Here is a 23,145-nt window from a genome sequence, read left to right as displayed (position 1 = left end):
AAGGGAGATGAATAGTTTAGCTATATAAAGTGGCATCTTATGCCCATAGTTACTAAGTTATATGTTCAGGAATCTCAGCTACAAGAGTTAGAACTTCTGTTTCCAAAGGAAATGTAACATAAAGAATTGATAAGAAGAACAAAAATTTCTGCTATTAGTAGTGATCTAAATGCATTTATTTATAAGATTAAAGGACAATGCCCTCTTTCTGACAGAAGCATATAATTCCAGTATAGATAGATAGATAGATAGATAGATAGATAGATAGATAGATAGATAGATAGATAGATAGATAGATAGATATAGATGTATACAGATGCATATATAGATGTATATATATATATATATATATATCACATTTTCTTGATCCATTCATCTATTGAGGGGCATCAGTGTTGGTTCCATATCTTAGCTACCGTGAATAGTGCTGCAAGGAATACAGTTGTGCTGGTGACATTAATATGGCCTTGTTTGTGGTCACTTGAGTTAATACCCAGAAGTGGGATTGCTGGATTGTAATGAGATCTATGTTTAATCTTTTGAGGAACCTCCATACTGCGTTCCATAATGGTTGAATCACGTTATGTTCCCACCATCAGAGTAGTATCTGGCCTCATCCCTGCCAACATCTATTATTATTTGTTTTCTTAATAATGGCCATTGTAACTATGGTGAGGTGGAATCTCAATGTGGTAGTGAATTGCATCTCTCTTATGACCAGAGATGGTGAACATTTCTTCAGGTGTCTATTGGCCATTCTTATTTGCTCTCCAGAATAGACTCTTAATTCTTTAGCCCAATGATTAATGGGCTGGTTTTTCTTTGAGGATTTTTTGGAGGGGTGTTTATTGAGCATTAGGTATATTTTTTATATGAGGCCTTGTCTGTTGTATAGCTAGTGAACATCTTCTCCCAATCTGTGAGATTTCTATTTATCTTGCTGGCTATGGCGTTTGCCCTGCAGAAGCTCTGCAGCTTAATATGATACCATTTATCCATCCATTCTTTGATTCGTTGTATCTCTGGATCTTTATTTAGAAAGTTTTCACCTGGATAAAGGAGCCCTAGAAATTCCCTTGCAAGAAAATGGGAAGACTTAGAATAAACCATATTAACTGAAGTAAGCAGATCCAAAGAAACATAGGCTCCATAGTTTCCTTCATTTGTAATAATCAGTATATGTCTAGTATAGTCCTTGCAGAGGATCACAATAGATCAATAGCTATGTACATATCACCATATAAAATGATGCTAATCCAAATGAACTCCAAGATATAGAAACAAGATGTCTTTTTTGTTGTCTTTGTTGTGGTCTATATACTGTATCAAGTTCCTTCTTTTTATTATATATATATATAATTTTCCTTTGGCTTATCCCCTGTAGTCACTGTTTATATTCTGGAACCATGCATCTTTTATACACGTTTCTATGACTTGAGAAGGGAAGGAGAATAACCAAATGGTGAAACAAGGACAAAGGGTGACCAATGCAACAGTGATACTCACAGGACACTATTTTGGAAGTGAACTTTACAACTTCGGGGTGGGTAGGTTGGGTGTAGGGATAGTAGGAGATGAAGGAATGGGTAACAATATTTGACAAGAAAAGTTCTCATTACCCTACTTATGTAACTGTTACAGTATCATTACAACAGAATAAAATTAAAAAGGATAAAAGATAAATGTTATAAAGTTTTACTTCAAAGTGTGACTATATATTCAAAGTAATGAGTATTATAATCCATTATCTGTCTTGTTAATCTTCCACACTGTATTTGCACAACAAATTGTTCACAGAATTTCTTAAATCTTCCCTCTAGAGAGTAAAGGGAGAAAGTAATCAAGATATATTCCACTTCTATACCGTTATGTTTCTTAACCCTTTTTTAAACTATGTAAAGGCAAATGTAGATATATAATTCTGCTTATCTTAAATTAACATAAGATCTTCTAATGTCTCCATTCCCAATCTAAATTAACCAGTCTCTGCTTATTTGTCACAGAGAGTTCAGTCCCTACTTCTTGTCTCCAAGGATTCTACTCTGCCATGCGGTAGAATATCACATGGTAAGAAGGAACATGTGGAGAAGGAAGTTGGTGCTGATGCTCCAGAAGACCCCACATGGTCATCTGAAGGGCCTCCTTGTAGGAAGTGATTAGATCATTGGAGGTCCTGTCCTAGAAGGGCTATATCTCCTCTCATGGAGTGAGTCAGTTTTCACAGAAGTTGCTTGTTATAAACCATATATTTGGGCTTTTCTAACTGCAGCTTGTTTTTTATTTTTATTTATTTAATTTTTTGTTTGGTCGTGGGGCTTGAACTTTGGGCCTGGGCACTGTCCCTTATCTCTTCAGCTTAGGGAGAAGGCTCTACCACTTGAACTACAGTGTCACTTCTGGTTTTCATGTGGTTTATTAGAGGTAAGACTCTTAAGGTCTTGCCTGCCCGGGCTGGTTTGGAACCTCGATCCTCAGATCTCAGCTTCCTGAGTAGCTAGGACTACAGGCGTGAGCCACCAGTGCCCAGCTACTACTTGTTCTCTTCACATTAATTCAGCATATTGGTTGACAAATGGAACAGGCCTCACCTGAGTAGAAGCAGATGAGACTATTTCATCTAGAATTTTCTATATCTAAAGCCCAGTTAAAAACTGGAAGTAGCATTGTAGCTCAAGTGGTAGAGTGCTCGCCTTGAGCTGAAGAGCTGAGGAACAGCACCCAGGACCAGAGTTCAAGCCCCACGACCAACCCAAAACAAGACAAAATAAAACAAAAAATGCTTCTTAAGTAGAGCAACCAACACAAGCCTGCAAGGGGAGAGCTTCGTGGGCTGTAGTCTCAGCTGAGTGGGGTCTCAGAAGATATGCTCTGCTCTGCATTCTGAGAGCCCATGGCAGCTGAATAAAATATGTTATAAATCAGACCATGGCTGTTACAGGGATTGTGTAAACTTGCTATTTTATGTATTGCTACTGGGTGTATATATATATATATATATATATATATATATATATATATATATATATGTATATATGCATTTATACACATATAACCTATATATATCTGTATATATAGATATAGATATAATAACTAATGGATGTGTCACTCAATGAACTAGAAATTTTCCATTTTAATCAAGAAATCTGCTTTATGTTTCAATACTTAATGATGATTTTTTTTATAATCTAAAAACAAAATATTTTCTAAAGCTCTATTGTCTTGCTTTTAAAACCTGGTTTGATATACCTAAAATGGCTCTTTCTTTTTGTGGCTGCAAATTGTTAGCACAATGTAAGTGAAACATGAGTATAGATTACTGATTTCTAAAGTCAGAAGAGGCGTTGTAAAGTGTGTGCTCCTTAGGATGCGCAGGAGGACAGAGAGTTAGGGTGTGCAAATGCCTCCATGACCTCTCTCCCAATACTTTCCAGTAACTTTAAAGTTTGCGTCTCTCTGAGAAGTTGTGTAGAGTAGAGGCAGTTGTGCAGGTAGAAGAGAAGCTGGGGCAGCCCAGCCTCTCACTTCTGCTTCTCTGGGAGGTTTTTGTTATGACTTCTGTCACTGTGGGAGGTAAACTATCACTGTGTTGACAGAAATATGTTGCCGCATCTTCAGGCTGCAGGCTGCTGATGGCGAGAGTGAACTCTGTCCAAGATCCACTGCCACTGAACCTTGGTGGGAACCCAGATTGCAAAGTAGTTGCATAACTGATCAGGAGCTTTGGAGCTTTCCCTGCTCTCTGCTGGTACCAATGTAAACTAGTGCTAATGCCCTCACTGGCTAGGCAAGTAATGGTGACTCTGTCTCCCTGTGATGATGACAGGGATGGTGGCTGGGTCAACTGGATGTCACATCTGGCACCTGACATTGGAAACATAAAAGCCACTAGCAGTTTAATTAATTCTGCTGTCCAAGTACTTCCATGAACAGCCAAGTAGCTCAGCTGAACACTGGGTGAATAATCCCGAGTATCATCTTTCCTTACCTGCAACCCAGAGCAGCAGGAGCCCCAGGAGCTGAGCAAGGGCCCTTATGTCCATGCTGTGTGCTGACTGGAACTTCTCCTGCACAGAGTGTAAGCAGCTGATGAAGAAGTTCCCAGTGTAGTGGGCTGTGCTCTGGGCACATGCAAATCAACATGGCTTGGGCAATGCGAGTCAGAGCTTCAGCTGGCAGATCTCAGTGACAAAGCACACGCCTGAAGAACCCAGATGTCCAATGTGCTTGTAGATAATGTGTTTCTAGAGATAAGAAAACATTATGATTCTGTTGGCCTGTGATAAGAATAGATTTTTTTCCCCAGAGTTGAGGACTGAACCGAGGGCCTTGCACTTTCCAGGTAAGCACTCTTCCATTGAGCTCAATTCCCAACCCCAAATAGAATTTTTAACATTTTCAACTTATCCATGACTTGGTATGATTTCCTTCATTTAAATCAGTCACTCGAAGACAAACATTTCAAAGGGAAATTAATTTTAGAATGTCCCTAACTCTGGTATCAGTGGAGTTTGTGATACAGAATTCTTAAGAGTATTCAGGTTGTTTGCCTGAACCTTGTTATATTGTTTAGTAATAAACATTAATACACAGACATGTGTTATAAAAGTGATAATATATATGTAGGTAGAAAGAGAGATGGATGCATTGACAGAAAGAGAGAAATGAACAGTTTTCAACGTTTTTAATGGAAGGTAGCACTGAAATATGTACAATAAAGTGTCTTGATCACAGGTATATGGACAATCCGTTGGTGCATTCATTGGTGTCCTGTGAACTCATATAATTGACTGGATTGCTTCCCTTCTGAATGTTCTACCCTATCGCCTCCCTCTAGAACAGTTCACCTCAGGTATTTCTTCTTTAGTTTTAGGAAAATACCTGGAATCATATCTAGCTTTGTGGGTATTATGCATGTATGGGACAAATATTTCTGAACTTTTAGAGGACATTTGTTTCATCTGTTAATGGAAACACTTCTTTCTCAGAAGCTGAGTTGTTCTGTAGACTGAGGACTCAACATACTTTAACTTCATTTTGCTCCTTAAGCTGCATAGTCCTTCAAGTTACATGTCTTTTAGTTCCTAAGTCAAGCAGTTTTTTTGTGTACTAGGCATGGTGCTTGACTTAGTCCCTGAGCTTTTATGCTCAATGGTGGTAGTGTGCCAAATGAGTCACAGCTTCACTTCCAACCTTTTGGTGTTTAACTGGTGAAAGAGACTCATTGTCTTTATGTCCAAGGTGACCTCCAACCCTAATCGTCAGATCTCAGCCTCCTCTGTAGCTAGTATTATATGCATGACCACCAATAAAGCAGTTTTCACAAGTTGTTTTTAGGAGATGTGATTCATATAGGTACAGAAATGACAAATTGTAATGAGGTCAAGGGTGGAGTTGAGAAACTGGAGCCACCCAGTTACCAAAGAACATCTTCAACCTGGGGATTCACAGTGAAGCCAGAGTGAAGTGAAGAAGGTCCCCACATAGAGATTAGCATGTGGACACACTTCATCCCATTGTGTAGATTTGACAATCTAAACAATCATACCGGTGTTAGATGAACAGGGTGATCACATGGTATTTACCACTGGCAGGCCATGAAGATGATGTGTAAAGATAACACTGCTCTTTCAAAACCAATGGCACAGGTGTAAATCATTACCCAATCAGTGTATTCTTCAGTACCATTTACTACCAGAACTCCATCTGAGTCTTGATTTGATGACCTACATCTTTTAAAATATTAATGTTCTCTGCACCACATGCTCACATAGTTCTTCTACAATGCTCTTTTCCACCAATTTTGATGATGATTTATAAGCTTCCCTAAAAGATATGCCAACCTCCTTTACTGTTCTGAAATATCACTTCTAATCTTATCACATGGTCCCATGAATAACTCCTACTGCCCTTGCTGGGAGGATCTGGTGTCTCTTACATGCACTGCAGGACAAAGCTGGTACTAAAGAAAACCAGGAGAAGACAGCTGGCTGCCATCTGGTAAATTCAAGGAACCATAATAATAGGATGAGGAAGACTGACCTGAAATGTATCTATTTGAGTGTGGTTAAAATCAGCCAGGCTCTGGGAATAACACATTACATTCTCCATATCGACACTCCGGGACTGCCTTCAGCATGTGTGGACATGTGGCATGGGACTTGTGAATTTGAAATCTGCATAGACTTCAGGTACTGAAATACATGGAAGACTTGGAATACTAGGCTCATATCAGAGCTGCTGGTAGGCTTACACTGCCCTGAGGTGTGAGGAATGTAGCCAGCTGGCTGAGAGATTAGGCTGAAAACCAAGGAAAGAGATGAAGACCAAGCAGGTCATAAGAAAACATTTCTGAGGATCTTCCTGGAAGAAGAAAGAGCATAGAGGAAAGAAAGGTGTTAATGGTCTGGGTCATGGACCTGAGTGAGGCCTGGGTCCAAAGAAAAAGTCTATTCCTCTCAGAATAGAGAGTAGCCCTTCACAAATGAATGTAGAATTTATATATCTATTGTTCATATGTAGTAAATTACCTATAAAACTAAAGCATTAATTAATATAATTCTAATTGTATAACTCAGCAGTTTAAATTCTGACACTGAAAAAGAATGCTAGGAACAATGAGCAGTTATATTTCTAGCCTGACATCATGAAGCTCAGGACACCATCAGTGCCTTTAAGGACAATCAGTGGCCTGATCACTGCAGAGGACTCTTGGGAACTGCTGGGGACAGCACTGACACTGCAGCCCCCTCTCACCTCCCACAGCTGGACAGGGTGTGTGCACATGTTCCCTTCAGGGCTGCGTATCTGCAGGGTCCACCCTCCTTCCCTCACCTTTCTGACTTGCCCTTAATGACTTCACTACAAGAAACTTGTGTGTCATCCTTGTCAGGTTTGATTACAGTTTACAAAGTGGAGGTGGGGAGATACAATCCCCTCTGTAAACATGGTCCTACATGCCATATGTGCCATGAAAGCCTGAGATGGAACTCCCTGACTTCAAGCTCCTATGGACAAGGTTAGGTTTCAGGTTCTTCTTTGTGATATTTGTTTGCCATCTAGTGGCCTGTTTATGACATAGCAGCTGACAAGGTTTTCATTTGGAGTTTTAGATTCTTTGTTAATAGTTGTGCAGATTCACAGTAATTTTATATGCATAATCATGGCATTTTACTTATTTTATTGTTGGATAAATTATAATTGTCATATATTAACAACACGAGGTTAGTTTGTGATGAGAATCCCTACCTTAATGCAGCTTATTTTGAAAAAATCACCATCTCTTTCTATTGCTATACTCTTCCTCTCCAACTCCCACCATTTTTCATACTGTGTAAAGGAACTTCATAACTCAAATGCACATGTGAGTGTATATATATGTATATATATATGTATTTATATACCAATTCATCTTCAACACTTAGTGTGCTTTTTCCCTTTCTTTCACCATTACCTGTCTCCCTTCAGACATTTTCCTTTTTGGCATTCATGCTATGTTATTATTATTATTATTATTATCAATGCCATCATCACCATCACCACCATCATCACTACCATCATTTAAGTCTGGCTTCCACAAGTAAGTAGGACTGAACACTATTTTGCTTTTGCATCCTGACCTATGTCACTCAATATGATTATCTAGTTCCTTTCATTTCCTTATGATTTACATGATTTCATTGTTCATCTCCCTCTGTCCTTACCAGTGAGCCAGAGCATTAGCAGCCCAGGAGCTTACTAAAAGAATTCTTTTTTAAGAGTCCTGATAGGACAAGACAAGGGCAAGCTGAGCCTTCATCTCAGACTCAAAAGGGAAAGTCCTCCTTAGGGAGCACTATGCAAATTAGCAGGTGGGTGCAGCAGTGTAAAGGGAGCACAAGGCGGGCAAAGGCCTCTTGTGTGACAAACTGCAAATTATATCCACCTGGATTCCATATTTCAGAGGCTCAGAATGACAGATCTGTGTTTTTTATAAGACACGAGAAGCATTATCTGGTTGGTGCTCCTGAGGCTGATGGAAGACAGACAGACAACATTGAGAGGGTTGTCAATACTCCCGTCCATTGCCATTAAATCTGGATGTCACCCCAGACTCTAAATGTGATGCCCAATAAATCAATAGTTTAGGAGCATCACCTCGTTTCTGGTGATGCCACTGTGAATCACGACTAATCCCTGATTGGATCTGGAAGTGATGGAGACTGTCTCCTACAGATACACACAGAGAGGATGGACACTGGGAAATGGGGATGTCACTCTAGCACCTGATATTGAAAACAGACGCCAAATATCCACAGAATTAATTATGTTCTGGGAGTTTCCATGAGGAGTAAGGCATCACTGTTAACCTTGGGCTCATAAATTCCTAGAACTGTCCTTCTGTATCTTTGGGTCAAAGCAGCAGGATCCTCTGAGCTGAACAGGGGCTCTCACTCATACTGTGTGCTGACTGGGACTGACTGCTACACAGGGTGTGAGTAGACCATGAAGAAGTGTTCAGGCACTTGGCTGCGCATGGACACATGCAAATCCTCAGGAGCTAGGCAAGGCTGCAGGACATGGGCACGATCCCTGAGAGTTCTGGCTTGAGGCCCATGATCTAAGCATTCTAATACTAGGATGAGGAGGAGTGGAGAGAGTGGACAACCTCTTCTCATTCCTGAATTTAGAGGAAATGGCTTTAATTTTTCACCATTTAGTAAAATGCTGGCTGTACGTTTGTCATATACAGCCTTTATTGTATTGCGGAATGTTCTGTAGATTCCTAGTTTTTCTAGAGCTTTCATCATAAAGTGGTGTTGGATCTTGTCAAATGCTTTCTCTGCATCTATTGAGATAATTGTGTGGTTCTTATCCCTACTCTTGTTGAATTTTATAACTTGCTTTGCATATACTGAACCATCTTTGCATCCCTGAAATGATTCCTGTTTGATTGTGGTGTATGATTTTTTGATGAGTTGTTTAAGTCCTTAGGCCAAGATTTTGTTGAGAAGTTTTGCGTCAATATACATCAAAGAAATGGGTTTATAGTTCTCTTTCTTTGATGAGTCCCTGCCTGATTGTATGAGGGTTATGCTGGCTTCATATAAAAGAGTGTCAATTATGAATTTTTGCTTTCAATATCATTGAAGAGAATGTTGAGATTCCACCCCACCCCAGTTAGAATAGCTATAATCAAGAAATCCAGTAACAACAGATGCTGGAGGGGATGTGAACAGAAGGGAACCCTACTGTTGGTAGGAGTGCAAACTTGTTCAACCACTTTGGAAAGCAGTATGGAGGTTCCTCAAGAGACTTCACATAGAGCTCACCTATGACCCAGCAATCCCACTTTTGAGCATTTACACAAACAAGATCATACCAAAGCTACCACAACAACCATGTTTATCACAGCATTATTTACCATATCTGGGATATGGAACCAATCCCGATGACCCTCAGTAGATGAATTAAACAAGAAAATGTGGTAGATATATACAATGAAATTCTATGATCTATCAGAAAGAATGACATTGCCCCATTTCCTAGGAAATTGAAAGGCTTGGAAAAAATTATATTAAGTGAAGTAAGCCAGGCCTAAAGAAACATAGGTCCCATGGCATGTGGAGGGCTTAAGTGGTAAAGGAAAATCTATCACTATTCATGCATGCCATGGTGCAGATGGGGAGAACCAGTGTTTCCCTGTGAGCTAGTTTTTTTTTTTCTTTTTTAATTGTAAAAATATCGTAACGAGGGGTTACAATTACATGGTCAAGGTAATGAGTACATTTCTTATCAAGCATTGTTACCTCCTGCTTTGTTTCCCCTACCATCCCTTCCCATCTCCTCCACCACCCAAGTCACCACCCCCCAACCCTACCCTACGTCCGAGTTGTAAAGTTTGTTTTTCAACATAACGTCTTGTAAATCTCATTGTTGTAATGGGTTTATCTCTATCCATATTTAAACAATTTATTTTATCCTTTCCCCTCCACAAGTTATAATACCATCAAATACAGTGAAAACAGGGGTTATACCATGGCGGAGGGACATACAAACCAACAAAGAAATAATTTTTTTTTCTTGGTCCAATCGCGAGGCCTGAACTCTGGGCCTGGGCACTGTTCCTCAGCTCTTCAACTCAAGGCTAATACTCTACCACTTGAGCCACAGTGCCACTTCCAGCTTTTTTTTTTTACTTATGTGGTGCTGAGGAATCAAACCCAGCGCCTCATGCATGCAAAGCAAGCACTCTACCACTAAGCCACCGTCCCAGCCCCAAAGAAATAATATTATAAATATGTTAGAAACAATAGCAAGAAAGAAAAAAAAATTGAGTCCTTATTGTGGGGTTCATTTCGCCTAACATAAACTTATCTGACCATTTCTGCTTGTCTCAGACATATACTAGTTATTGCAAATAAGAGAAAGCATGGGACCTATGTTTCTTTGGGGCTGGCTTACTTCACTTAGTATATTTTTTTTTCCAAATCTTTCCATTTCCTAAAAAATGGGCGATGCCATTCTTTCTCATGGAGGCATAGAATTCCATTGTGTATATATACCACATTTTCTTGATCCATTCATCTACTGAGAGGCAACTGGGTTGGTTCCATATCTTAGCTATGGTAAATAATGCTGCAATAAACATAGTTGTGCTGCTAGCTTTAGTATGGTCTTGCTTTTGATATTTGGGTAAATGCCCAAAAGTGGGATTGATGGGTCATAGGAGAGCTCTATGTGGAGTCTTTTGAGGAACCTCCATACTACTTTCCAAAATGGTTGAACAAGTTTACACTCCCACCACCAATGCAGTAGGGTTCCCTTCTGTCCACATCCCCTCCAACATCTGTTGTTATTAGAGTTTTTGGTTATAGCCATTCTAACTGTGGTGAGGTGGAACCTCAGTGTTGTTTTGATTTGCATTTCTTTTATGTCTATTGGCCATTGAGTCCTGACGACTTACAAGGTTGCTAGTATTGACTTCCTGAAACCAATGTGCTGGGAAAGTATTATAATTAGAAGAAAAGCAGGCTGATACTCTCAGTGTGAATTCATCACTGTTAGTTACAGATGTCAAGTGCACTCAGTGCCAATGGACTTATCATGGGATGTGGATTTTTTCACAAACTATTGAGAAGTCTTTTTTTTCTTTTTTTATTGTGAAAATATCATACATAGGGGTTACAATTACATGAGCAAGGTAATAAGTACATTTCTTATCAAGCATTGTTGCCTCCTGCTTTTTTCCCCCTTCCCATCCCTGCAAAGGGTCTAAAAACTGTTTTAAGATTAAAGTTGTACATGAAGCTGTAGGGGGACACCTTGCCTCCTGCAGAGAAGAGCTGTCACTGCCTTCCTGCTCCAAGAATATGGCACCCAGATACCAGTGTTCTGAATCCACCTCCTAGCCTGCAGTTCTCCCGCCTTAATCACACCTACATTTCATCATCTTGAGGATAAATAGATAAGTTCAGGATGTTGTTCTACACCATCTGCTTAGAAACATAGTTTCACACACTTATAAACCCTCTTTAAAGAAATCTACTTCACCATGTTGTTATCTAACAAATTGGCAAAGTTTCCACTATAAATAATAGCCATCCCTCTCAACCCAGAGACTGTGATGCCAAATGCTCTTCAGTACAGCATCCATCTTATATCATTGGTCAAAGTTAGTTAGAACATGTTATAAAGATGTGTACTTAGCTTTTAATTGCTGACAAGACCTTAATAAAAGCGACTTGAAGGGAAGAATTCTTTATTTCAATCTTAGATTAGAAATTTTACGCTGCCATGTGGGCAGAGTACAGTGGAGCTCACATCATGTCACCCAAGAAGCAGAGTGAATGTTCTCCTTCCTCCTCCTGGCTCTTTTATTGCATGAGAGACCACATCCTATTGAAAGGAACTGTGGACTATGAGGTGGATCTTCCTCTCACAGTCAATTCTCTCTAGAGAGTTTCTCACAGACAGGTTCAGAAATACACTTTCTTAATCTATAAGCAATCCTACCCATTTGACAATGCAGAACTACTATAAAAGGTTCCCAAAGTATTTCTGTTTTCTTGAAACTTTCATGAGAATGGTAAGTGTAGAAATAAGATTATTCAGCAATATATAAGTTAGCAATATATATGTTTCCTCAGAGGTTTCCATGCTCTACATTCTTACATTTCTGTCTTTAGGACAGGCTCTGGACAAACTAAGCTACCTTTCATCAGATGCCTCACAATTTGTGTTTGTGTATGTGTGTTTGTGTGTGTATCTGCACATGATGCATCTTTCTCTTGATATTTATAAATTTACACAATATACATGTATGTATGCAGCAATAAATAAATCTATATGCATGTTTTAAAACCTATAGCCCATAGGGATATATGCCACTCATTTTTTAATTATTAACTTAATGATATTTGAAAAGTCTTTGCTCCATTTATATATTACCACACATTACTGTATATTATATTATATAATTCTGTAATAGTGGTAATAGTACTAACTATTCCTTGGATGTTTCCATAAATGAACTGAACTGTATTCTATTCATTCATATATTTTGTAGATTTTTCTATTTCTCCTGTTTCCGATTGTTTTGTAAATATCTATAGTGAAGCAATTGGTTTTTAATGAAAATAGTGTGCAATGAACCACTCAAAAACTTTTTGGCATACAACACAAGTACTTATATTCATCAGCAATTCATACATTTTTTGGTCACTCATAGAGCTTGAACTCAGGGCTAGCACTCTCCACTGTGAGGCACATGTCCACTTCTGGTTTTCCAGTGATAATTGGAGATAAGAGTCTCATGGACTTTCCAGCTGACATCCTCAGATGTCAGCCTTCTGAGTAGTTAGGATTCACAGGCATGAGCCACCCGCTCAAGACTATTCACACTCTTAATGACTGTTGATCCAACTGGAGCTCTTGTGTTGCAGGGCACTCAGCTTGCCTCTGACATGGATTTTGTTTGATCTTCCTCAGTGGCCAAAGAGTCACTTCTAGAGTTCATAAGTGACATCTAGAGATCAAGGTACATAGAGAAATTCAGGTCACAAAATGCCCAACACAGAAACACATTTGTAAAGGGCTTGTAGTCCAAAGCCTTGAGCTTGCTAAGCAATTCTGTTTTATTTTTTTCATTTTATTTTAAAGATGCTATACAGAGAGGTTGCAGTTATATGAGTAAGGCGATGAGTACATTACTTGTCGATCATTGTTACCCATTCCCTTGTTGTTGTCCCACCATCCCTTCACTCTGAACTAGCATATCATTATAAAATTTAGGAAAAATTTTCCATTAAGCAATGATGCAGTGTACATAGCAGAAGTTTGAAAATCAAAGATGAAAACATTCAACTCAAATGTGACTTTTCCACTTGAAATCTGGAAATTAGAGAAAGAATGTATTTTGAGGAAAATTTCTTTTCAATTCATAATTGCATACTATCAAAATATCACCTTAATGAGAAGTGAACAACAGATTTTACAATTTCAAATGATCTCTCAACTTCATATTTTTACAGTTTTGATCCCTCCATGAAGAGACCTGAGTCTAATGAAACACAACATTCAGGGAAGAGTGAGGCATGGTGCTTTTTTATTGTGAAAATACTGCACAGAGGGGTGTATTTGTAGTCACAATTAGATAGAAACTAGTTATGTGACAGAGCTCAGTGTGACCCAGAAGCACTTTCCCATACTCCTGTCAGGATGAGATGCACAGCAAATCTTGCTGTGTAGACTTAAATAAAACTGAATGAGACGAAGTATGTATGTTTGGTACACACATCCAGAGAGAGACTTTCCCTGATGGATTCTTCCATGTAGTTAGTTATAACATGGACCTAGATTACACCTACTTCCTGTGATTCTTCTAATTAAACAACTTGTAGACAAAGAATATACACATATAATTTAATACCTAAATATAAACTTTATTATGTTGTGCCTACTGTAGTTCTATGGTTATCTCTTACTGATGTACCTTCTACTTCCTCCAACCAAGTAATGTGGCCCTGTGATTGGAACTAGACTTAGGATAACCCTAAAACCCCAGACTAGTCCAGATCTATTTCAGAACAATGACACGAATGTAGGACAAAAATAAGCATCACATCACCTGGGTTATTACCCTGAGTTCAGAGACACAGAGAGGAAGAGAGTGAGGGCAGAGATGAAAAGTGCTGCCAGGAATCTAAGAACACCAGAAAGTCAAAAGAGAACTGATGGATCAAAAAGGACTCTATGTAAAGGACAGTGTCTTGGTTCAAGTTCCCATCTTCTATTTCAATTAGGCCCTCAGAGTGTAAAAACAATAATCAGAGTTTCATGCCAAACAGTCCCATGTTGATAACCCAGTAAGTATAAATTGCCACTTTGATAAATTCCTTTGTTCACCAGAAATTAGATCTCTGGCATAGCTCTCCTTCAGACATTCTGAGAGAAAGGACAATTCAAGAATCAACTTTGTTTCATCATTTTATTGTTCCCCTCCCCTTCCCTAATTCAGATAAATGTATATATAGTACACAGGATACCAAAATAAAATACAGTGACAACAGGGGATAAACCATAGGGGAAAACCGAAAAAAAAAGAAAAAAGAGATAATGCAAGAGCAATACTCACAAAACAATATGTTGGAAATGAACCTTACATCTTGGTGGGACATAATGAGGGAGGGAAAGTGGGAGGAAAATGGGAAAGAGAGTAACAATGTTCAACAAGAAATGCACTTACTAATTTACACATGTAACTGTATCCCCATTGTACATTATCTTGACAATAAAACAGAATTTAAAAATATCAACTTTCCTTGGAGGGACAGGAGAGAATGACATTATTTTACTCAAAACCTGACTTGTTGAATGGTAATTTCTTATCTTATTACTTAAAGATAATAAAGATATAATTAAAACAGAATCATCTTTTTCAATCTTTATTACCCTCATGACCACAAAAGTTTTAAACTAAAAATTCAAAGTTTAAATTTTATAGGCTCTGTGGCTCTCTTCCTCAAATCTATCCTCTTGACCATCCCACGACAGGTCATCCATTCCCCAGATCCACAGGGGTCCAACCCTGCTGCTTTGAGGAAGGTGGATGGATTCTGAATATGTGAACAGACAGTCCACACAAGAGTTGTTTTGTGATTTGTGTGGAGCAATGTGAGATGAAGGGTGGAAGTGATCTGCTGACTATCGGTAGAAGATCAGGACTTACTATTGCTAAATCAAGCAGAAGAATTGAAGGAGCCTAACTTCAAAACTGAGCTCCCACACAATTAAACTTGTGCCTAAAAAGTCTGAATATTTTTTATTTACATTCGTGTCTGGATGAACTAAAACACAAGACACATAAGTAGAAAAAACATTTACATAACATTGTCTTTTAAAATGAAACAGCTGGATACCACTGACTCAGGCTTGTAATCCTAGCTACTCAGGAGGCTTAAATCTGAGGATCACAGTTCAAAGCCAGCTGGGGCAGAAAAGTCCATGAGAATCTTATCTCCAATTAACCACAAGAAAACCAGAAGTGGCACTGTGGCTCAAGTGGTGAGCGCTAGCCATGACATGAAAATGTCAGGGACAGTGTCTAGTGTCCAGAGTTCAAGCCCCATGAAATACATATATATGTATATATGTACATATATATGTATATATATGTATGAAATACATATATATGTATTTATACGTATATATATACATATATACATACAACATGCATAAAGAATCATATAGTCTGCAGCATGATGGATAGACGTAGAGAACACCTTGTTAACAAAAATAGTAAAGACAAAGAGCATTGTCTATACTCCTTCTCACTCAAGCAAAATTTTAAAAAATAAAATGCAATAGTGATACTATGGGGCTGACAAGGGCACAGGATCAGAGCGCAGGAGGTTGAACACAGAAGAAAGATGGAAGACTATAATCAATGCACATAATACACATATACTGAGAAACCCAGAATCCCATTAATGATTACAGATATGTACATTAATAAAAAAATAGGCTATCAGAAAATAAGGGAATAAAATCTGAAGCAATGAATCCATTCTTTGTATTAAAGGCAATTCCTGCTTAAATACCGTTATTTATTTTATTATTGCATAAATATCAACTGATACAATTCAGACTCTCCAAGTATTAACTGGCCTTTTCTGACAACATTCTGAGCAGGTGGAGGCAGCAGGAGGAGCTGCTGGGGCAGCCCAGACTCATACTTCAGCTTCCCTGGGAGGTTTTTGTTATGGCTTGTATCACTGTGGGAGGGAAACTGCTACACTGTTGACAGTAATAAGTGGCAACATCTTCGGGCTCCAGGCCACTGATCCTGAGAGTGAACTCTGTCCCAGATTGACTCCCACTGAACCTTGATGGAACTCCGGACTCCAAAATATCTGCACCGTAGATCAAGGGTTTAGGAGCTTTCCCTGGTTGCTGCTGGTACCAGGCTAAATAATACTCAATATCCTCACTGGCCCTGCAAGTGATGGTGGCAGTGTCTCCTAGAGACACAGATAGTGAAGATGGAGACTGGGTCATCTGGATATCACACTTGGCACCTGGAAGCAGAAACATGAAAACAAATATCCACACTAATTTTCAAGTTATAAGAAGGCATCCCTGAAGAGTAAGCATCCTGGATCACACTGAGTTGTGTTAATCCCTAGCATTGTCCTACTTTACCTGCAAGCCAGAGCAGCAGGATCCCCAGGAGCTGAGCAAGGGTCCTCATGTCCATGCTGTGTGCTGACGTGGACTGACTACTGCCTAATGTGAGCAGTCTATGAAGAAGTCCTGAGCACACTGGGCTGTGCTGTTGGTGCATGCAAATCAGCAGCAGAGTTATACACAGCTGTCGAGCTGCCTCATCTCAGCAACTCTGCATTCTGAGTCTCAAGGGAACTAGGTCGGGCAACAGAATAAGTTTTAAACACAGAAGAGAATCTCCAAGTTGCTTTCCTGTGATGTGCGCACAACAATGGTAACTTTGAGGATCAAAGCTTTTTTTCCATCTTATTTCTTTAACTGAGTCAAGACTTGTTCACTGGAGTGTTAGTGCCAGAAATTTATAAACAAATTTTGCACAACACAAATTTGGCATTTCTTTGTTATTATGCAGGACAGAAACTTTTACAGTAGCTCTGATTCACTGATAATCTGTATGTGTCAATTTATCAGCACTGTGGTCCTGTAATGAATAAGTGTAGCTGTTGTGTTGATAAGAAAATGCCTGGACTTCTGTACTGTGCTGTTCAGCCTTATTATCTCCTTCATCTCTGAGTATTTGTCCCAGGTGATCCATACCAGCACGTCCTTTCAGAGCCTTTCTCCCTTCATGTCTGAACAGCCTTTATAATTTTTACTGACCTAGAATTTTGTATCAATTTATATGTCCATTCTGAAGGTTCTCATATTATTCCTTCTGGCTTTTAATCATCTTCACCACAACTACTATGTTCAGAAGCAGAGATAAATTCTCCTTAAAAGGGAGGATAAACTCGGGCTGGGAAGGTAGCTGAGTGGTAGAGCTGTTGCCTTGCATGCCTGAGGCCCTGGGTTCGATTCCTCAGCACCACATAAGCAAAAAGAAAAAAGCCGGAAGTGGCACTGTGGCTCAAGTAGTAGAGCGCTAGCCTTGAGCTGAAGAGCTGAGGGACAGTGCCCAGGCCAAGAGTTTAGGCCCCATGACCGGACCCCAAAAAAAAAAAAAAGAAGGATAAACTCAGGTTATCTTGAAGCCTATTTTGTAGCCTAAACCTACATATGTCTCCTGTTCAGTGGACTCTTCTAGATCCTAAGAGAACACTGTGCTGCACACCTAGGTAAAAGATATTTGGCCCAAGCAAAGTGAGTATGTTGGAATCTCTGAACAGAATCTTGAAATCAATAGAACATGGAAATGTCATCCATATTAGGATAAGGCAACATGGGAGAACTGATTTTCTGTGCAAGGGAGAAACATCATTTTTGACTCCACTGTATGTGCTGAGATGGAGTGACCCAAGAGGACATCCATATGTGTTGGATTTTCCTGTACAGATGTCAGGGCTCAGGAAGTCACTATTGCATGGGATACAAAGTTGGCTCATCTTATCCATGTTATCACATTCTGAGGAATATCTGAACAAATCTGGGGTTGGGGGCAGGGTGTGTATGATCTGATCATGTAAGTGGCAGTAACACCAAGAGTTTCATATCACCCAGAAGAGTTGTTGATCATATGACTAAATTAATGAGGGAAAATAAGAGCCTATGTTCTTGAGGTTAAAAAAAAGTAAGCTAATTAAATGAAAATTTCATCTAATGTTAGTGACATATTTCAAAGATTTTTATACTGAATATTTTCTGGAAAAAAGAAAATCAGAAAATTTTTCTAAGAATTCATTTAATAATAACCTAATTTTTTTATGAGTGAAGTAATTACCATAAATTTACATATGTATGATGTATACATATGTATATATGAATGTGTACATGTAAATATATATACATATTGATGAATAGATGCACAAGTGGATAATTTTTTCTAATCTAGAAGTAATGATGCTTTCATTTTAATAACAGATAGCACCTTCATTAATTGACCTAATTTATTCTCTCATAAATAAAACCAGTGACCTTTGCACAACAGTTTATTTCTTTCTCAAAAATAGAAAAAGAGGAAGATGAGTTTGGATCATTTTTTGTCACAAACTACAAATTCATATTGGATGATGTACAGGAAAGAGTGGAGAGAAATCAGCTAACAAGAATGCCCACTCGCCAATTTTGAGATTTTTTGAATATTTAATAAATACCAAAGTATTCCATGAAATAAATTGTAAGTCCTTGGATTAGTAGGGATATTTTCACTAGGGATGTGATATCCATAAACCACCATATAGTTCTCCACAAATCCTCACAATTTCAAAGGAAAAAGAACAACTATATAACAGAGAAATCCAACAGCCAACACCTTAATCTAGAATTGAAATAAAGATCATCAGTAATGATGTCCTTATAGAAAATAGCAACACTTCTGGACTTTGCTCACATATATCCATTACTGAAAGAACTCTGAGGGGAAAAAGGCACAAATCTAATCTGAGAGACATTCATCCACATGATTAGTATGTGTTCACCACGAGCAATAAGAACACAAAATTTAAGACTGAACTAAAACCCTGTTCCTTGGTGGCTTGATTATTGGGATGTGGTCTGACTACTTTGTTCTGACTTAACTGGAACCATATTCCTACCATTCTATAGAGGTTGAACTATAGGTGTGAACCATTATGGCCATCATGACCATTAAAGTATTCTTTTCTTTGGAATTTTTGTGTCTTGAGATCATTCATCTACAGCCATCTCTTCACAAGTTCATAAACATGGTATGTACAGTGACTAAGACTAAAGATTTAATTCACATGTCTGGTTAAGAGAACCTTAGTGATTTCAAACTAAGATCTTTTTGAAAATATAATGACATAGTGAGCTATATATGTTAAAAAACAAAACAGTAACACATAAAATTTTTGACCACTGTTTTTATACTGCTACAGAATAAGAATACATTTAATTTCTTTTTAAATTATTATATATATATATATATATAGTAAAAATACTGTACAGAGGGGTTACAGATACATGAGTAAGGTATTGAGTACATTTCTTATCCACCATTGGTATCTCCTCCTTTGGTTTTCCCCTACTGTCCCTTCCCTCCCCACTTCCCCAACTACTCCCTTTCCACAACTCCCCCAATGAAGTTGTAAAGTTTGGTTTCAATATAGCATCTTGTACATCTCATTGTTATAATGGGCAATCTGTATCCTTATTTCAGCATTTTGTTATTTATATTACCCTCCCCAAAATAGAAAAATGTATATACAAGATGCAGGGCACCAGAATCAAATACAGTGAAAACAGGGGTTACACCATGGGGGAAGAACATACAAAAGAAACAAAACAATAGCATAGTACATTATAAATTCCTTAAAAAAATAGCAAGAAAGATAAAACCATTTGTGTCCCTATCTTGGGATGCATTTTGCTTAGCATCATTTTATGTGGTCATAGGTACATAGCTTTTGAGCATTTCTGCTTGTCCTAGACATACACTAGTCTTTGTCAGCATATATTAACTGTAGAGAAGAGTTTCATTCTGACATTTCCACACAGGCATACAATGTACTCCATTAACCTCACACCCTTGATCTCTCATCCTTATCCCCATATTTCCCTTCTTAAAGCAGTTGCATGGGTTTTGCTGGCCTTTTTCATATATTCCAGAGAAGCACTTCAATAATCTTCACCTTCATAACTTCCTCCATTCATAGTACTCGCTCCATAAAATGCCAACATAGCCTATTTCATTCTCTTGTCATTCATTTGTTTCATATATATATTAATTGTACCAAGGGCTTTCACCATGGTATCTCACTTGTGCATAAATCATATTTCCTTTCAGTTTCTTTTTGCTGGTTCTAGGGCTTGAACTCTGGGAATGACCAATGTCCCTAAGTATTTGTGTTCAATTCTAACTCTCTACCACTTAAGCCACAGCTCCAGTTTCACCTTTCTTGTGGTTAATTGGAGATAAGAGTGTCACAGACTTTCCTGGCATGCTGATTTTGAACCATTATCCTTATATCTCAACATCCTGAGTAGTTAGGATTACAGTAGTGAGCCACAGGTGCCAGGTTATATATCATCTTTTAATCAGAACAACCCTCTCTATTAATCTTGCTTTTGGAGACATCAATGGTATTTTTTTAAAGGATTGACCTCTTTCTATTGTGTTCTTTTCCTTTTTAATTTTATTTTAAAATAAAATCATTTAACTAGGGATACAGGAGGACCCATTGCAACAATGAGATGTATAAGTCAATGAGATGTACAAGTCATTATGTCGAAAAACAAACTTTACAATGTTGGTGGGGGATGGGGGGAGAATCAGATTGGGGGAAGGGGGCTAGTATTGGAAGGGATGGGAAGGGGAAACAAAGGGGAGACAACAATGCTTGATAAGAAATGTACTCATTATCTTGCCCATGTAATTGTAACTCCTCTGTATGGTATTCTCACAATTAAAAAAATAGATTGCTTTACAGCTTAAAATAAATTAATAAATTAAATTAAATTAAATTAGAATCATAATTACATTGTGGATTTTTTTACTAACATCGTAGGATATAAGATAAACTAGTCTTCCATTATTGAATAACAGTGATTAGAACTCCATGATCATTTGGCAATATTTCTTTGATAGTTGGCAGAGATTTCAGTTTACAAAGAAGTGAACAGAAGAATACAGAAACAAAGGAAAATTCCAGAGAAGAATCACAAAGGAAAATTAATACAGAAGCTTATTTGTATACTAAGATATGATTTTTATCTACTTGTCTCTTCTACCCTTTTTGTACTACTTCTGTATTAGGAGACGGTTTGGGCTTGTTGCTACCTAATGCTAAGAATATGTATACTCTTAGCCATGTGCAGTCTTCTTTCTCATATACCATTACCATGTCATTTTTTTCTCCATGAATCTAAGACCGACAAGGCCAAATCTTGGACAAATATTGAGATGATCACAGCCAAGGGCATGGCTTCTCAGACAGGCTATTCAGCTTTCCTGCATATGTTCACTGCAATGGGTTTAGATTCAGCATCTTACAAAGCAAATTGTCTACAAACATTCATAGCTATTTGGAGTGAGAACTTCCATGTGTAATTGATGTATTGTAACAAATTGTTGCAAAAGATGAATTAATAAAGCAAACAGAAATGGCCATGGCCAATTTAAAGATTACAGGTAGAAAGTAATGCACATTTCCAAAGAACTATCCTTTTGAATCTGACTGACTTTATATAATAGGCAAGAATTACTTTCTCTCCCTTTGCTTGTGAACAACTCAGCAAAAACAAAGGGAGACTGGTGCTCTTCACTAACAGAAATGGTAAAAATAGTAAAAAAACAAACACAAAAACAAAAACAATGCTCTGCTACAAATGGATCCAGATTTATTTAATAGAGATTGAGGTGTAATTCACGGCTCTGATCTGTGTGTTTGGTGATTTCCAACTGCATATAAATGATGGAATGAAAAATTTATATGTGTGTTCAAAAGATAGTTTGATTAAATGGCCTTCAGTGAAATTGCATCAGAGGGATTTTTTGTTGTTTTTTGTTTTATTTTAAGAAAATACAAATGGTCAAATATAACTTATCACCCTGCTCTTAACTCTAATCATGTCAGGTGGTAAGGAGACAAAATGTGGCCTAGATGTCCACAGCTCATCTTTTTCAGTAATTGTGTTACTTGTGGTGAGGGGAGAAAGGGAAGGCTGCATGTGGGGAGTATTAGAAATTAGAGAATCATGAGAAGCTTTTGTTCAATTTCTGCTCTTTGCCTTCAAATGAAAGCAGCTCTGTGAGATCAGAGGTTCTATTTGATTTGTTCAAAATATTCATGTCTAGAAGTGTTCATGGTACTATTTCTCCATTCTTTTGTAAATGTTCTACCAGAATTGAGGAACTAAAGGTATTTCATATTTTGTACCCAGGGGGAGCTGTGACACCTCAAATCTCATGGTGACAGAAGAATTTCGTAGGTTGTGAGATGTCATAGGTTTAACTAACTGTCTTGAGGTGCAGTGACAAGTGATTTATAAGTATGTGTGAACTCATTTTGGAGATAGTGTTTGCACTGATGGTAATCTAAGAAGTCTGCTTTGGATGACCGGGTGCCTATTCATTATCTAAGAAATCAAACATGTATTAAAATAGAAAAAGAGTCTGAAAAGTGCAGTCTTCTCATGCAATCTAGAAACAATTAACTGTTTCATGTGTTTCAAGGACTTGTTTCACTATGTTTTGCAATTCTATACCAAGAATTTCATTGATTAGGCTGTTTTAAAATTGACTCTATGTTATTTTTAAAAGCATAGTACATGATATAAAATGCATGTTATATTTAGAATTGTAGGAAATAGGACTGAAAATGAAGCATTTAAGTTTGCTGACAAATACCTGGCAAACATACATTTATATTTCTAGGAGTAATGGCATCTTTCCTGTCTTTCCATTATTTTTCCTAAGAACTCACTGCCCCTGTTCTAATATTTAATTCTCTGAATCTTAGCATAGGCTGCTCAGGTCCAACATTGGGT

General features: G+C 38.0%; 1 gene segment (V, D, J or C); it reads right to left on the bottom strand.

Annotated features, from left to right (window-relative positions):
* Window positions 1-2,838: 2,838 nt before the first annotated feature.
* LOC122114184 lies at window positions 2,839-16,782 on the bottom strand. The segment is given in 4 exon segments: window positions 2,839-2,897; window positions 3,523-3,643; window positions 16,252-16,553; window positions 16,678-16,782. Coding segments are annotated over 4 exon segments (537 nt in total).
* Window positions 16,783-23,145: the final 6,363 nt, after the last annotated feature.

Source organism: Dipodomys spectabilis, unplaced genomic scaffold (assembly GCF_019054845.1).
Source record: "Dipodomys spectabilis isolate Male_0828 unplaced genomic scaffold, ASM1905484v1 ptg000106l, whole genome shotgun sequence".
NCBI lineage: Eukaryota > Metazoa > Chordata > Mammalia > Rodentia > Heteromyidae > Dipodomys > Dipodomys spectabilis.
The sequence above is the reverse complement of the archived record's forward strand: the minus strand, read 5'-3'. Positions and strand labels throughout refer to the sequence as shown.